We start from the raw sequence: 17769 nt of genomic DNA, 5'->3' as shown, positions 1-17769 counted from the left end.
GATACATCTGTTAGTTGTTGTTGTGGCTGCGGTGTATCACGTGACAATCATTACGCGTCGCCATGGAAACAAGGGGTCAGTTAAAATATTTGAACTTACGCGTGAAAGGGTTGATTTTAAATATATATATATTTTCTAAGTAAACAACAATAGCCCAAGTTTAGTAAAAAAAATTGAGACTATAAAAACTAATTCTGCATCTATTTTTAGGTGTGCCAGCTGCCACTGTGGGTGGCACAGGCACACCCGTGGCTACGCCACTGTTAGACGTATACTTTGTTGATAGTTTAAAACGATTTCTTGCTAGCTTAATTAACACAGAATTAGCCTGTATCCTTGTCATCGTTAAGTGGCCATTAAATTACCGAAATATTAGAATTCTGTGTAGTTAGTTTAGTTTAGTTGTGCTGTAATTTAGCTTTAAACAATGCGCTTTATTTATTTTTTTTATTGATATTTAACATTAGCCTAATATAACACATGGCTTAGCCATGTTCTTTTTTAATGTTTTTTTTTTTTTTTTTAGGTCCAGTAGGCTCCAGTTTTAAACTAGTATTGTTCTTGTTTTGTTTTTTAAACTCCATTATAGTATTCAATTAGTGCTGCTGTCTGTTATTAAGGCGGGCATACACTGCACCCATCGTGAGATGAGCCAGTCAGTGGCTCAAATATAATTGCTATAGATTTGGAAGGGATTCTGTATCATTAACACTTTCGTGTCTTTTTTTTAGGCTCTGAATGTGGAGGTGCAAACAGTGTCCTGTAAGTGAATCTACAAGGTACCAATTACTAAAACACTATAAATTAATCCATGGCCATTATAGTCAGGGACACTCCAGATATCCATGCACATACTATGAATGCCCATGCTCATTCAGAACATGGAATGCACTTAAAACTCATTTGAGTCGATGTCATGTTGATGTTTTACATTTAAGGACTACAGAAAAAGTAATATTGGCATGCCCTTTGTGTCCAGGAAGTGAAATAGCATCTAGTACAGATTACTTTTCTCATGTAAACAACCATCTGAGAAGTTATGAAACAGTAACTTGTATGTTTGAAAATTGTTGTTTTCAAACCAATATATATGCTACTTTCAAATCCCATAAGAATAGGAAGCATGCACATTGCACTATAAAAGACTTTAAAGTTAGACTATTGAAAGGATGTGATACAAATGCTGAGCATCAACTATCTAAAAAGCATTCAACTGCTGAAATTGCTTCCGATTTAGATTTCGACAATTTGATTGAACCTGAGGCAGAAAATGAGAACTTGCAAGACACAATAATTAAAAAATTGGCATCAGTCCTTCTGAAATTGGAGACTTTTTCACATGTACCAAGCTCTACAATTGATGAGTTACTGGAAGAGTTGCATTTCATTTTTACCTCTGCTGCAGTGCCTGTATCACACAGTACAGCTTTTGAAATTTTCAATAAGCATAACCTTCAGGTTAATCAGTTAATAATTAATGAACTCATCTTAGCCATTTCTACCAATAATCCTTTGGTAATAGGGTGGTGACTTTAAAAAGATTTGTACATGTGACAGGTAAACATTTTTACATTTTTTTTTTACATTTTTAATTGTATGTGGAGGCTTTACTTTTCTAGTTAATTGGTTAATCATATAATGTTGTGTTGCAAAAGTGTGCTCAAATTCATAATACAATAACGAATTACATGAATTACATTTTATTATTACATAGTGCTATCATAAAGAATATGTTAATCGGGGAGAAAAGGAGGCATCTAGGCCTTTTGAGACAAAGGAAATTATTCTTAAAGAAACTTTCCTTTTGTTTTGCAGAATGAATTCAAGATGTCTGCAACTCTGAGAGTCATATTTGGAGTAGACGACGCATCAAAATTAATTCTGCCCAATGGAATACCCAATTCCATAGAGGACCTTAAAGGAGAGATTGTAAGACACTTCGGCCTGTCTGGAAATTTCAGGCTGCAGTATAGAGACATTGATTTTGACAATGAGTTTGTGAACTTAACAGATACTTCAGAAATCAAAGACAAAAGCACAGTTAAAGTTATTAACTTGCCGGATGAGACAATCACACTCACACTCACTAATGTTACGCAAGAGGAAGATGATTTTTTGCTGTCCTCAGCATCAGACACAGACATACTTTCCTCCGCTGAATCTACATCTTCAGGTACTTCCCTTAGATCACAGCCATGGCCCACAAACTTTGAAATACCTCCGTTCAGTTATGAGGTACAGATTCAGTTAGAAAAGGCAAAACAAGCCTTCTGCAGCAGTGGAACTCTTCTTACAACAAGTAACAAACTGAGGTCCGGTATACTAGACGGTCTGGCATCAGAAATCATCAAATACAAAGTTTATCCTTCTAGTACAGAGCTTGATAATGTGGCTCAGGCTCTGATAACAAAGTATCCCTTTTTAAAGGAGAAAGGATCTGTCACTGGCTTTTATGGCTGGAAAATTAGTTTAAAGTACAAAATGGCAAACTACCGCACCAGACTAAGGAGCATTGGTTGCCCCGAGTTGAGCATCAACGCTGTAAAAGAAAAGCAAGGTGCCACGAGTCATGGACCTAACCAGGTTAAGAAGCCACGTAAAGCAGAAGTCAACTATTGTCCTGATTACCCTGCAGGCGAAACTAAAGAGAGCCTCGAGGAAGAAAGGAAAGCACTTATATTGGAGGTGAAAAAGAAGAACAACCAACAGCTAATCAAAAGTAAAATGGAACGAACCTTTGCCTATAGAAGACAGGAAGTCGTTAAAGATATGCCCTTCATAGCAGAGTTCAAAAACAGATGGCCAGCCCTGTTTTCTGAGAGCCAGGTAAAGTATTATTCATCATCTCTATTTAATTTAAATACGTGGAATTAATGTCTAAATACTGTATTTGGGTATAAAACAAATGAGCACATATTCAATTGACAAAGGTTTGGAGGCAATGTGGTAAGAATCCATGCATGTGGTTGTTCTACTCTATATTACAATGCACATTACACATACATCCATATAAATTGGTTACAGATACATTGAACCACCAACTAAAAACATTTAGCCAAACGCCAACTCATGTTCCCTCTACACCAGGGGTGTCACACTCAAGTTTCAGAGAGGGCCAAAATTAAGAAATGGTACTGAGTGCCAAACAGTCTCAGTGCTGTCTTATTGATATTATGGACACGCCAGCTCCACTTTTGAGGCAAACTGGATATAATTGTACCACGGCCAGATGTAGCCCACAGAGTTGGAGTGTGATAATTTAAAATATATTTGTTTTAACTTAAGAGACTCATAGTGAATTTGTGTTTTAATACAGGTAAATGCAGAATTCACCCTCATCACCACAGTCCCCCTGTTCTCAACCTTTATGTCCCGACTGGATCATTACTCTAGCCAGCTATTGAGGGTATTCAAAAAGAAGGGGGGAACAGCAAGACGTGATATCGACATAATCATTGCAGAAATGGACAAGGTACGTGTTTTGGGTGTATTGTGCTCTGACCCCTGGGGGTTTAACATTTATTCTAAACATGATTATGCTTTTTTTTTGTATTATGGTCTTTAACCTTTCTATGGAAAGTTAAATCATTTGCAAATCCTACGCTATTTACAAATATGATTTGCTATCCACAAATACAAAATTCTATGATTTGTACAAATAGATGTATTTCTGTAAATGTTTTTAATTTATAAAAAGGATACTTTATATTTTGTGCTCATTTATCATGAAATGTCAATTGTACATCTGCAACTCTGCTTGTGTGAAGTGTTGAATCTGCTTTTCTGAATTGTCTGATGCAATTTTTCATTCGTCCATTCAATTGTTTATTTTAGTTCAAACTGAACAGTACTGCCTCCTTCAATGTGTCAATGGTATAAGCTTGAGAAACACAAGCTATTTATGTTAAATGTGGCTCACTAAACAGTGAAATTATTTTCTCAAAATGATGTCCTTAAAAGGAATGAGTGTGTGTCAGGCAATTGACAAATGCAGATTCAACACCACAAGATGAACTGCAGATTTACAACTGACATTTCATGAAAATTGCACAAATCAATTAATTAAAAGCATGGTAGAATAAGGTTGTAATAGATTTGTCAATGTGATAATGACAGTTTCCTCAAATAAAATGTTCAAAATCAGTTGTTGGTTTCCCACAGAATCCCAGTGTTGAAGTACGACGGACATGCATCCTAAAGGCGTTGTGCGTCTACTTAAATGAAAAGCCTGACAGCCTTATTAAGGACTACTGGGTAAGTCGAATTCTTTGTCAATCATAAACAAATTGATACAGAAAATATGTATTTTTTTATATTTTAATTTCACAAACCTGTGAATTGAAATGTGTTGTAGGCTCAGAACATGCATGTTATGCTATATTGATTTTTGCCAATGTTGGCAATATATACAATTTTCAAAAATTAATATGATGATTGATCAACCAAAAACATAATGGACAACAATTTATTTCTATGTTAATGTATAACATTTTGTAAAGTTAAGCCAAAGACAAAAAAATAAAAAAGTATTGTGTTCTCTAATTGTAAACTTAACATCTATTGGGTTTGTTTCTAGTGTCATAGATGCATAATTAATAATGAGTCTCTTTGTCATAGGCTACTGAGGATATTGGTATTGATGCAATGACGGAAATGGAGAGACTGGCTTTGGGTGTCTACATTGTTCGACATGATGGAGCGGATGCTTCAGGTCCACCTGAGGATGTTGGCGTCGTCATTGAAGGCTGCACAGTGCTGCGAGATCTGAGAGAGGTTGCAAATGGATGTGCAGTCCTGTTTGGCTTGATCTACTGTTTAAACTTGAGCTATCCCAAGGAACTGCGATACACTTTCGAATTTCTTCAGAAAGTGTTTATGGAATTGGATGGGAACAAGCTCTCCACTAAAGTGCAGGTCCTCAAAAACAAACTGCATGAGTAGAATCACCTGCACCTGGCTTTGGACACTTTAGTTGTGTTGACTGTTACTTTATTTTTGGACTGCTGCTTGACAAAATAAAGCTATAATCAATGATGGTTTGTAATAAGCAGACAGGACTGCAGTTGGTCATCGACTTGCTTGGGGAGGCTCAGTTCTTTGGATTTTGGACTGCTGCTAGACAAAACATCTAGCAATCTAAAGACAATGTAGGTTGTGGTAATTGGCATTTAAACTTCTCTTGTTTTCTGATTTCTTCAGAATCAAAAGATGTGAAATACAACAAACACTGGTTTGTTATAATGAAACCATCTCAAACAATTTAAGGTGACGATTGTTTTTTGTTACGTAAACATTGCTAAATTTTCTATTTCTCCTGTTGAAGCAAACTATAAAACTTGTATTTTTCATAATGTTCTTGATAAGTCAGCATGTATGTAAAGTCTGAACTTAGTATGTTCTAATGGTGAAGTGAGAATTTTCTGCAGCATAAATCTTGATTGTAAACTTCAGTTAATTTAACCTCCCTCCATATAGAAAACAAGGATTTGCCTCTTTAGTTTTTATTTCAGAAGGCAACACCTGTTAGACATTGTTGACGTCATAGTTCAGATTTACTAGAAAGCTATAATGGGATTAAACATTATCGGATGGTGGAAGATTCACGAACAAGTTTTATATTTTAGAATTTTTTTAATATATATTGGTCTATTCTTTGCACATCTTTTTTTTTTTTTTTTAAATTCATCTTTTTGATGGGAATTGAAACGTGAAGTGTTAAAGTCTACTGAGGCCGCAAGGTAAAAAAAAGTTATTTGTTTAAAAATATATTTTGTTCTTGGCAGGAGTTCTGTTTTCAAAATTTAAACTAAAATGGAATGGTTAAATATATTAGGCTACTGCATATACATGATTATTTAGGCTCATTGTGTTTCTGACCGTTTAAAACAAAAAGAAGCATAAATTACTGTATCTCATTGTCCCAATGCCAATGATGTTTTTTGTGATCAAATTTGATGAGACACATCAAACGAAATCTGGCACATAGTGGACATGCAGTGCAAACCATCATTTTTCCGTTTATTTGAAAGTCATGTTAGTCCGAGTTGTCAAATTGTTTTTTTTTTTTTTCCTTGAGAAAAGTTTATAGTTAAATGAGTTTATTAAGCTAAAAAACTAAGGATTTGCCTCTATTTTTTTATTGGAGCAGGCAATACATGTTAAACATTCTTGATGTTGTCAAAGTTCAGATTCACTTTTGGGACTATAAAGCTATAATGGGATTTAACATTATCAGATGGTGAAAGAGATTCACAAACAAGTTTTATATTTTTGATTTATTTATTTTGGTCTATTTGCGTTTTATACGTGGATTTATGTTGGTGTCTTCAATTGTATTAGTACAATTTGTATTCGTATATAAGTTTTGCTTATATATTTGTAATAATTGTATCAGTCATGATAATCCCAGATATAGTAATGTACCTTACTTTTTGACTTATACTTCAAAACCCAAGGTGAATAAAGTTAATTAAAGTGACTTGAGTAGTTTTTTTTTTTTTTTTTTTTAACCGGGCAAGTATAATCAACACAAATGGATAACATTAGCAAAGCTTATTTCTGTTTAGTAAATTGAACTTAAACAGGTAATGTTAGTTCAAGCTATAGTCATTAAATTCAAGACAATAATTTACATTTATTCAAAATAATTGTGTAATGTACCATTTAATTAACACCGTTATGAACGATTTACTTAAAACATTATGTTACAATTAATTGTATATTACCTTTTCCATTTAAGCAACTAAGTTTTGTGGGACCGGTTGACATAACTTTATTAATTAAATACAACATTTCATTTCTTAGAGTGCAATCTCCAGACCTTAATCCAATTGAGAACTTGTGTGGTGATATCAAAAATGCTGTTTCTGAAGCAAAACCAAGAAATGTGAATGAATTGTGGAATGTTGTTAAAGAATCATGGAGTGGAATAACAGCTGAGAGGTGCCACAAGTTGGTTGACTCCATGCCACACAGATGTCAAGCAGTTTTAAAAAACTGTGGTCATACAACTAAATATTAGTTTAGTGATTCACAGGATTGCTAAATCCCAGAAAAAAAAAATGTTTGTACAAAATAGTTTTGAGTTTGTACAGTCAAAGGTAGACACTGCTATTTTTTTGAACACACCCCTTTCAACTAATTCAACTAATTGCCCAATTGCACAGCCTTAAGAGCGTGCATATCATGAATGCTGGGTCTTGTTTGTTTTCTGACAATCTACTGAACCTACTGGTAACTTGTTTGCCACGTAGCAATAAAAAAATATACTAAAAACCTTGATTATTCTGGTTAGTCACATTGCACTGCTATTATTTTGAACAATACTGTACATGGCATCCACCAATCCTACAATGCGTCGCTGCTGCAGGTTAGGCTGCACTTCAGTCAAAATTAATTATTTTTTTTACTAATAACACGTTACTGCCCAACACTGGACAAACTGACTCAAATGATTCGCGATTGTCGTGTTTCTGTGAGTGAGGCGGAGCTCAGCTGCTGCTCGTTATAACTGACCACTCAGTCGGTCCCGAATTATTTAATATTTGCCTGTTAATTTTTTTTATTTGGAGCGAATGTGAGTCCTGGTAAAGTATAACCAGAGTTTACAGATGGGTAGCATAAAGGACATGTAACTTCTGTTCTAGTCGTAGTAATTCACCTGTCAGTCAATGCAGTCTTGCAACCCATTCTCACTCCAAAGTAGAGTTGTGACGTTCGCGAACGAACCGATTCTTTTGAACGGCTCATAAACATGAACGATGGGAGCCGAGTCGCGACTGGAGAGGAGCCGTTCTTTCTATCGTTCTTTTTTCCTATGCGTGTTCATACAAATGAGCTCCGCCAGGAGACAGAACAGTTATAGGGGGAGGGGCGCACCCAGCGCAGGCCAACCCTTTATAGCGTGATGATATTAGTTATTAGTTGTGCATGCATTTACATTGCATTTTGTGTTCATTTAAAACTTATTTTAAAATCATTAAAAATGTTCTTTTGTGATACTGTACTTGTATAGAAATGTTTCACTAAAAGCTGTTTTCCACAGACATTCATTGCAGCCCACTTTGTTATTGTTCATTGACTTGAAGGGGCTGATGTCCTATTTGCAAACTTTACAGTAGTAATAGTATGTAGTATGTAGACATTTCCATTTTATTTATTCTAATTTTATCTACTTAAAAAAAAAAATTAGTTTTCTATCAAAATGTTCTTGTGTGATAACAATGTTCTTGAGTGGAAGTGTTTGTAGTAAAAGCTGTTTTGCACAGAAATTCATTGCAGCCGGCTTTGTTTTTTATGTTTATTTGTGAGTAGGTATTGTATGAATAACATAAGTCAACGTAGTTTTACACACACACACACACACACACACACACACTTTGTACTAAAGGTAAATCAAAATAATGATGTCACTGTCTAAGCAGAAGGATTTGTGCAACCCTATGGAATATAGTCGACACATGAGAAATGAGGTAATAATCAATATTTCAGAATAATTCAAACTCAGATATTGGTGTGTGATATCTGAGCTTTAATTATTTGACTACAAATCTCACCTCATAATACCTCCCAGTGATTATTTCCAGGATAAACTGAGATGCTCCCAAGCTGGCTTCTTAAAACTGACTAAATATTTAAAAAGAGCCAAAAGAGCCATTCTTTTGAACGGCTCTTTGAAAGGAACGGATCGCGAAGATCCGGATCCCCTCAAGGAGCCATAAATCCCATCACCACTCCAAAGGCGTCAAAAACCGAAGCATGGTCAAGCGCCCCTAGCGTCACTTTTATGACGCCAAATGTGCCTCTCGGCGTCGAATATCGAAGCACTACGACCTTCATTGCTTTCAGTGGGAAACTTTTGGCGTCAGAATTCGACACGAGGACATGAGATGTTTATCGCTATGAAATCACGTTCAAGAAGTCTCATTCAGCACACATCGCGCGATACTTGCTATCAGTTCAACAGTTTGGGTGAGTAGTCGTATATACGCTCTTTTAATGCCTTTTATCAAATGTATTCTGTCTTCTTTATTAATCAGATTAGTGCCATATGTTTAATCGCTGTATTATATCGGTCATCCGCGGCTGTCTTTGAGTTTCATTGCGTTTAAATAAATGAACACAGCTGCTAATTAGTGTGATTAAACTCTATCTGTCACGTGACGTGCCATAGACCTTCGATCCGTTTTATATTATTATTAATTTCAGGATCAATGATGTAAGTTGTATTTGTAGTAAAATCATGGTAATCACGACACAATAGTAATAAATGAAATGTGAAGTTAAAACACAGTAAATGGGACATTAGTAACTGTAACTGTAGTTTTACTATGATATATTAATAATCAATACAACAATACAATAATCACCAAACCAGCTATGTTTGTATCACTGTAATGCTAGTGTTTTTATGTGCTTTTATATGACAGATATCACAGTAATCATGTGTTCTGTACCATGCTTTTAATACCTTTTAATGTGAATCCAAAAAAAAAAAATATCAAATTAAAAATAAATAATAAAACATGTATTTTTCCATCTTGCAGTTCATTCATATCAGTTTATATATATATATATATATATATATATATATATATATATATATATATATATATTTTATATATATATATATTTTTTCTTCATATATATATATATATATATATATATATATATTTATATATATATATATATATATATATATATATATTTTTTTTTTTTCATATATATATATATATATATATATATATATATATATATATATATATATAAATATTTTGCTCACAGATCATTATTAACATTCTGTATATAATTCAATTTTATTTTCTCTCCCCTTTTTTAGCTGAAAAGACGTAAAGGCAGTCAGCCCAGTGGTGTTTCTGGAGAGGGGTTCCTTCAGAAATGGAGAAGACAGAAAGCTGCGGAGGCAGATATATGCAGCAGTAAGTCTGTGATAGTTTGTCTCTTTTATCAAACATTCCTGCTGTTATAATTTGTACAGCATTTGTTGTTTCTTAAACTGTTGCACTGTCCAAATACCCACACTTGCCATCTTTTCACTTGACCACTTGATTACTTATTTGACGTCTTTCCTGTATTTGGCCTAGTGTTCGAGTGAGCATGATGACCACGAGTGTGTGTCGAACTTTTCATGACCTGATGACTGTGTTTCCCAATCCTGATCCTGGAGAACCCCAGCACTGCACGGTTTTGGCGTCTCTCTTATCTGCCTTGGAGTCTTCACTGATGAGCTGATGAGTTGAATCAGGTGTGTTTGATCAGGGAGACATCTCAAATGTGTTCTCCAGGACCAGGATTGGGAGCCACTGCCTTATGGGACACTTATGTGTTTACAGAGATTTTTTATATCTAATTATCAATATTTCACATACTGTACATTGGACAGCTTCCCATGACCTCTTGTGAGATCTCGGCAAAAAGTCTGACGATTTATTCCAAAACATGATGCATGATGGGATACACTAAGCTTTGTATAGCGCTCCGGAGCAGTATTGGAGAGGTTTAGTGTGTGTTAAGGACGCTGTGCTTTGGCATTATTAAGACCGGGGACAGTCTCGTTCACACACTGTCATGTACACACACTCTCAAGTGGCCAAGACTGCAAGTGTGGGTATCTGGACAGGGTCAAAGTCTTAAAAATGATCCCTAAACACATCACAGTCTTAATAATCCAGTTTAACACTTGTATGATATTGTACAAGCCCCAGGACGGTCTCATCTGACACTATCAAAAGAATTCATATGACTATAGCTTGTTATTAATTACTTGCTTTCAATAATGGATGCATTTAACATTTAATTATACAGCATCTTTACAGAGGTGTAATGTACAAGCTGCACGTAATTAATAATATGTCCTTCCTTCTGTCTTACAGGATTTTTTGCAGATAATGCTGTTCCTCTTTTTCAGGTCTAAAATATCGAGCTCAACAGCTATTTGAAGAGCCAACCCTCACAAACCTTCCTAAAACCTAAAAGAGCTATTACTGAGTCTCAGCGAATCTTGCCATGATCAGCTCTTCCCAGGTACATTTGTTTCCTCCAAAAATGCTCTGGTCTGAATCTTACTTTAAATTAACTTAATTATGTTTAATGAGCAATATTAATTGCACAGAGAGTAAGTAGAGATTTTCTTGTTTCACAGAAGAGAAGGAAGACCAAGGATATGATTTGCTCAGGATGAGGAATGAAGATGGCCATCTTGTGCAAACAGAAGTCCTCTGGTATGTGTGTGTTGAAGCAATGCTGTGTTATACAACATTTTATGATGATCTCTCACAGAACTGGTCATGTCAGCCTTGATTTCGTTTTATACTATTACAATTACAGCATGTTAGCAAAGTGTGACTGGACATTTTTAATATTATGTTTTTAAAAACACACCACCTGTTTTAAAAGCAGACAAGTATCATGAAATTGGTTTAGTTGATATAAACACCAATTGACATTATTTCATTGTTTTGTAAATGTTATGTTATTAATTGTGAATTGATAGTTGATTGGTTTGAAGCCAGGCCTTACACTGCACAGACTAAAACACATTTGTGAGAGAAGTCATTAACTCTGGAGAAAGATTCTAGAGGAAGAAAACCCATTTACTGCAACAATAGATGAATTCTAGAGTCTCTGAGAACTACACATGCTAATGGAGTCTCATGAGCAAGACCTTTGCTTCTGTAACCTTTTCTTAATTCTTGCAGAATGACATATTTATTGCAGTATTTTTATTTGTACAGATGATCTCATCAGCCAAATGAGGGGTTTTGACCAAGTGATGCTCTTGAAAGGAGTGAAAGAAGAGGATGTGCTAAATTCTCTTCAGAGAAAAAGCTTCTCAAAAGATCTTAAAACAGCTTGAAGAATGGTAAGTGTACAGTACTACAAGGGTCATAGTTGCTCACACTGCTAAAATCACACAGAACATAAGCTGCGCTCTCTGTCCATTAAACAACTTCTTCTGCATTGTGTGTTTCACTTTGACCAGGTCTGGGATCTTAGGACTGAGAGATCCTCTGGCTGAGGACAAGCTACACCACATCAGTGCTGGACATCAACCACAAACTGTTTCCAGACACGAGAGAGGATCACGATGGGGAGATGAAACCAGTTTAGATGTGATGATGGGAATCATTATTTTCTGGAACAGTATCACATGTCTTATATGTATCACATGATCTGTATCACAGTTGACTGGATGGGACTGTGTGACTTTTAAGGACATTTCATCACTCATCTGTGTGAACTGATTAATATATGAGGTTAATGTATCTTTGATGATAATTATTTTCATTGAATCTTATTTGTCTTGATGCTACTTTATCAACTTTATAGTCTATGCTTCAATAAAATGAAAATGGTGAATATTGTGTTCTGAAGATTCTTGGTAAATACATCATTTTACTAGGTAGGCTCATATGTGTTTATTTTAGACTTGGAAAAACGACATATTAATTATTGGGATTATTTTTTTATTTAAGACATGAACATTTTTGATCGGATTAATATCATCTGGGACATCAGTACACCAGAAAGTATTTTTTTATATTTTAGTAACAAATATGCACATTTTTTGTGAAATACAGGGAGTTACAAGATTAATTATTCTGCATTACAAGATGGTGCCATGGGCTTTATTGTTACAAACACTTGAGGGATAACTGAGAATGTAGCAGGAATGATCAACGTGGATCTTGTACTGCATTAAAACCAAGAGCACGCACATTACTGATGTCCAGCACCTGAGGAGCAAGATACAGGGGTGAGAGGACATTTCTACACTGATTTCGGCTAATTAGTTATATATAATGCTAATATATATATATATATATATATATATATATATATATATATAAATTAATATTCTTAGCACTGCATGAATTTGTCCTTGTGTAATAGTGAAGTATCACAATGTGTATACTTGATTACTGCTTTACAGTGGGGAATAGATAATGGCAAGTTGTTGCAGGTTCATCCATTATATTTCTTGCCATTTACTTCAAAAATCAAAGAAATAATCTATTATTTTCATTATTAAATCATTTCTTTATAATTTTTCCATGTTTCATCAGATGGCCTCACAATGTCCTGTCAAAAGGTATAATAGTCATGATGAATAGAATAGAAAACAGAGGACTGTGAAAACTGTCAGATATAAATGTGACTCAGCTCAGTTTGTTGTTCATGATGAGGAGAATACATATATGTAGGTTTTACTGCCCTGCTACCCCCAGGGGCCCAGTAGCACCCCCCGGAAGAGCCCAAAACTGTACATTTCAAATGGCTGTAAATCAGAGTCCAATTAACATATCAAAGAGAAAATGGGCAGGATTATTACTTATGATATGCTGATAAAATAATGTTGAGCTCAGTTTTCAGAAATAAGTGGAAAGCTGGCATAAAAGCATTTTAAATATTGCTCACTGTAAAATACCACATTTCAGCCTGCCTCTCAAATATATCATAGAGGTTTGCACAATAAACATATTTAGATATCCAGTTTACCTTAAAATAAATAATTTATTTAGTTTCGTTAATAAAAAGTTTTAAACTACATTACCCACAAGCCTCCGTCGTTCTATCTATGCAAAGGCAACACTAGGGGGCTGTTTTTTGTAGTTCATTGAAGTTATGCTTAGGGTTAGGATTAGGATCTCACTAAAGATGTCATTTTTCTCAAGATAGCAACACTTCATTGTTGACTTAATATATTACTAATGTGATGATAGGAGCAAAACATACTTTTTAACATGATGCGCTGTTTAATATGGGTTAAAAGATAGTCCAACCACAGACTGTCCTGAAAAGTCATAGCCAATGACATCAAAGCTGAGCAGCAGCGTCACACTTCCTTATCCATGTATGACAGATGTCTTTCGTTTTTCGGCTGAAGGGATAGATTCGGTTAACAATAGATTAAGCTTGCTACTTATTAGATTCTGTTTTATTAACGTCTTCACCTTCCTCCGTTGTTCAGCTTGACAAACATTGGGCAATATTGATGTGCACATGCCCAGCAGTCGCAGTTGTATCCAACAGACAGATTCCTCTATAATAAATATAAGACACATTTTTAAGATTTGTATTTTTTTTTTTGACCAAAGACAAATATATTTACTAATCAAATGACGTGCTTCTAAAATTTACATTGTATATTACATTGTGTTTTAAAGTTAAAATTGTTCACATTTGTGTTTCTGTGATTTACCATTCTCTACCATTTGAACCCTAGGAATAAAAACTGAAATTATAAATTAATGAATGAATGAATGAACAAATAATTACATAAAGCATAATAAACATGCATATTTTTGTAAGGATCTTCCATTATTTATTGATATGTCAAACTCATTTAAAGACAACATGCCCAAATTACTACACTGCATCCTCTGTCACCAAGCTCGTTTTTGCCACCATAAAGAATAAAAAGGCAGTTATGTTGTAAACATTAACTATTTTCAGTATGCAAATGAAAATGCTTTTATTAAAAAACAAAACAGTAAATACAGTATGTCTTTCAGAGAACACTGGAAAAAGATCAATTTTATTAAAAAAATTAAATTGACCAAAATGTTATACAACACAATGTAAATGTTTCAAACTCACAAAAAAACACCATGAAGACATGCATGTCAAGTGTGCAATATCATCCATAAAACTCAATCAGCACAGCATCAAATAAACACTGATTGTCTGAACAATGGAAGACAGAGAAAGTGTTCAGGAAAACAAACACCTGCTAGCTTTGACAATAACATCATGAATTCACTTCATGACTGGAGCTAGGGGATGACTGTGTATGAATATCTCCTTTACTAAAACTCTTAATTAAAGTCTAAAAAGTTCACTGTATGAAGCTTGAAAAAGAGAACAAAATGCTTTATCAATACGAAAAATACTATTTTTAACTATTGTTTTCATCACTGGTTCTGTAATGTATTCATTATGAGCTTATAAATAAAACAAAGTTACATCTTCTGCAAAAATCAAACCACTGCAAAGTCTAATCACTGATCCAGGGACCATATCTGTGTGTGTGGGGGATAAAGAGTTAACGAGGTGAGTCCTTGTGCATGATGGAGAACTGCAGTGTTATCCTCAAACAATCCTGTAAAACAGAAATATTACATTACATTCAACTTATACATTACACTGTGTTTTGTTTAGACCATAAAAGCAGCCTCTGTAAAGATGCTGTAAAATTAAATGTTAAATGAATCCATTATTGAAAGCAAGTAATTAATAACAAGCTATAGTCATATGAATTCTTTGATAGTGTCAGATGAGACCGTCCTGGGGCTTGTACAATATCATACAAGTGTTAAACTGGATTATTAAGACTGTGATGTGTTTAGTACAGTATGTGAAATATTGATAATTAGATATAAAAAATCTCTGTAAACACATAAGTGTCCCATAAGGCAGTGGCTCCCAATCCTGGTCCTGGAGAACACATTTGAGATGTCTCCCTGATCAAACACACCTGATTCAACTCATCAGCTCATCAGTGAAGACTCCAAGGCAGATAAGAGAGACGCCAAAACCGTGCAGTGCTGGGGTTCTCCAGGATCAGGATTGGGAAACACAGTCATCAGGTCATGAAAAGTTCGACACACACTCGTGGTCATCATGCTCACTCGAACACTAGGCCAAATACAGGAAAGACGTCAAATAAGTAATCAAGTGGTCAAGTGAAAAGATGGCAAGTGTGGGTATTTGGACAGTGCAACAGTTTAAGAAACAACAAATGCTGTACAAATTATAACAGCAGGAATTTTTGATAAAAGAGACAAACTATCACAGACTTACTGCTGCATATATCTGCCTCCGCAGCTTTCTGTCTTCTCCATTTCTGAAGGAACCCCTCTCCAGAAACACCACTGGGCTGACTGCCTTTACGTCTTTTCAGCTAAAAATATAAATAATAAAAAAGGGGAGAGAAAATAAAATTGAATTATATACATAATGTTAATAATGATCTGTGAGCAAAATATTTATATATATATATATATATATATATATATATATATATATATATAAACTGATATGAATGAACTGCAAGATGGAAAAATACATGTTTTATTATTTATTTTTAATTTGATTTTTTTTTTGGGATTCACATTAAAAGGTATTAAAAGCATGGTACAGAACACATGATTACTGTGATATCTGTCATATAAAAGCACATAAAAACACTAACATTACAGTGATACAAACATAGCTGGTTTGGTGATTATTGTATTGTTGTATTGATTATTAATATATCATAGTAAAACTACAGTTACAGTTACTAATGTCCCATTTACTGTGTTTTAACTTCACATTTCATTTATTACTATTGTGTCGTGATTACCATGATTTTACTACAAATACAACTTACATCATTGATCCTGAAATTAATAATAATATAAAACGGTTCGAAGGTCTATGGCACGTCACGTGGCAGATAGAGTTTAATCACACTAATTAGCAGCTGTGTTCATTTATTTAAACGCAATGAAACTCAAAGACAGCCGCGGATGACCGATATAATACAGCGATTAAACATATGGCACTAATCTGATTAATAAAGAAGACAGAATACATTTGATAAAAGGCATTAAAAGAGCGTATATACGACTACTCACCCAAACTGTTGAACTGATAGCAAGTATCGCGCGATGTGTGCTGAATGAGACTTCTTGAACGTGATTTCATAGCGATAAACATCTCATGTCCTCGTGTCGAATTCTGACGCCAAAAGTTTCCCACTGAAAGCAATGAAGGTCGTAGTGCTTCGATATTCGACGCCGAGAGGCACATTTGGCGTCATAAAAGTGACGCTAGGGGCGCTTGACCATGCTTCGGTTTTTGACGCCTTTGGAGTGAGAATGGGTTGTAAAGGACATGTAACCTGCAGAAGATATAAATATCATAAATAAAACCATCTCATGAATTAATTCACCATATAGGACAGCATCAAGGGATTGTTTGTCTTTCAAATGAGTGAGAATAATTCCCGGGTCAATGACTCAAGACAACATCAATAAATCAGAATCAGAATCAGAATCAGAATGAGCTTTATTGCCAGGTATGTTTACACATACGAGGAATTTGTTTTCGTGACAGAAGCTCCGCAGTACAACAGAATGACAGCGACAGAACATAAAACACATAATAAAAGAATAAAAAATACAAATAAGTAGATAGTAAATAACAATATACAAATGACAATTGTAGGCAGGTATATTACAAAATGAAGTTATGTATGTACATATATATTGTGTGCAAAATTTAAGTGTATACTAAGTATGTGTGTTAGATAAATAAAGTGTATGTGTATATAAATATAAAGTGTAGTGTGTCCGCCGTTATTATAAGCTGTTCATAAGATGGATTGCCTGAGGGAAGAAACTGGTCCTGTGTCTGGTCTTTCTAGTGCTCAGTGCTCTGTAGCGTCGACCAGATGGCAACAGTTCAAAGAGGGAGTGTGCAGGATGTGAGGGGTCCAGAGTGATTTTGACAGCCCTTTTTCTCACTCTGGATAAGTACAGTTCTTGAATAGATGGGAGGGTTGAACCGATGATTCGCTCAGCAGTCCGGACTACCCTCTGTAGTCTTCTGAGGTCAGATTTAGAAGCTGAGCTGAACCAGACAGTTACTGAAGTGCAGAGGATGGATTCAATGATGGTGGAGTAGAACTGTTTCAGCAGCTCCTGTGGCAGGTTAAACTTCTTCAGCTGGCGAAGGAAGTACAACCTCTGCTGGGCCTTTTTT

General features: G+C 34.9%; 1 protein-coding gene across 1 annotated transcript; it reads left to right on the top strand.

The window, feature by feature from the left end:
• The first annotated feature begins 1743 nt into the window (after positions 1–1743).
• On the top strand, positions 1744–3773 carry LOC113096616 (sterile alpha motif domain-containing protein 3-like). Its single transcript, XM_026261987.1, has 3 exons — positions 1744–2826; positions 3317–3472; positions 3768–3773. The coding sequence occupies exons 1-3, from the start codon at positions 1828–1830 to the stop codon at positions 3771–3773; spliced, it is 1161 nt and encodes a 386-aa protein (XP_026117772.1). The 5' UTR covers positions 1744–1827.
• The last annotated feature ends 13996 nt before the right edge of the window (positions 3774–17769 follow it).

Source organism: Carassius auratus, unplaced genomic scaffold (genome assembly GCF_003368295.1).
Source record: "Carassius auratus strain Wakin unplaced genomic scaffold, ASM336829v1 scaf_tig00216006, whole genome shotgun sequence".
In the NCBI taxonomy this organism is placed as follows: domain Eukaryota; kingdom Metazoa; phylum Chordata; class Actinopteri; order Cypriniformes; family Cyprinidae; genus Carassius; species Carassius auratus.
The sequence above is the reverse complement of the archived record's forward strand: the minus strand, read 5'-3'. Positions and strand labels throughout refer to the sequence as shown.

Bases quoted from the DNA above. Each gene is read 5' to 3' on its own strand.
- LOC113096616 (XM_026261987.1), top strand. From the start codon at position 1,828: ATGTCTGCAACTCTGAGAGTCATATTTGGAGTAGACGACGCATCAAAA. The intron at 2,827-3,316 runs GTAAAGTATTAT...GTTTTAATACAG, and splicing joins CCCTGTTTTCTGAGAGCCAG to GTAAATGCAGAATTCACCCT.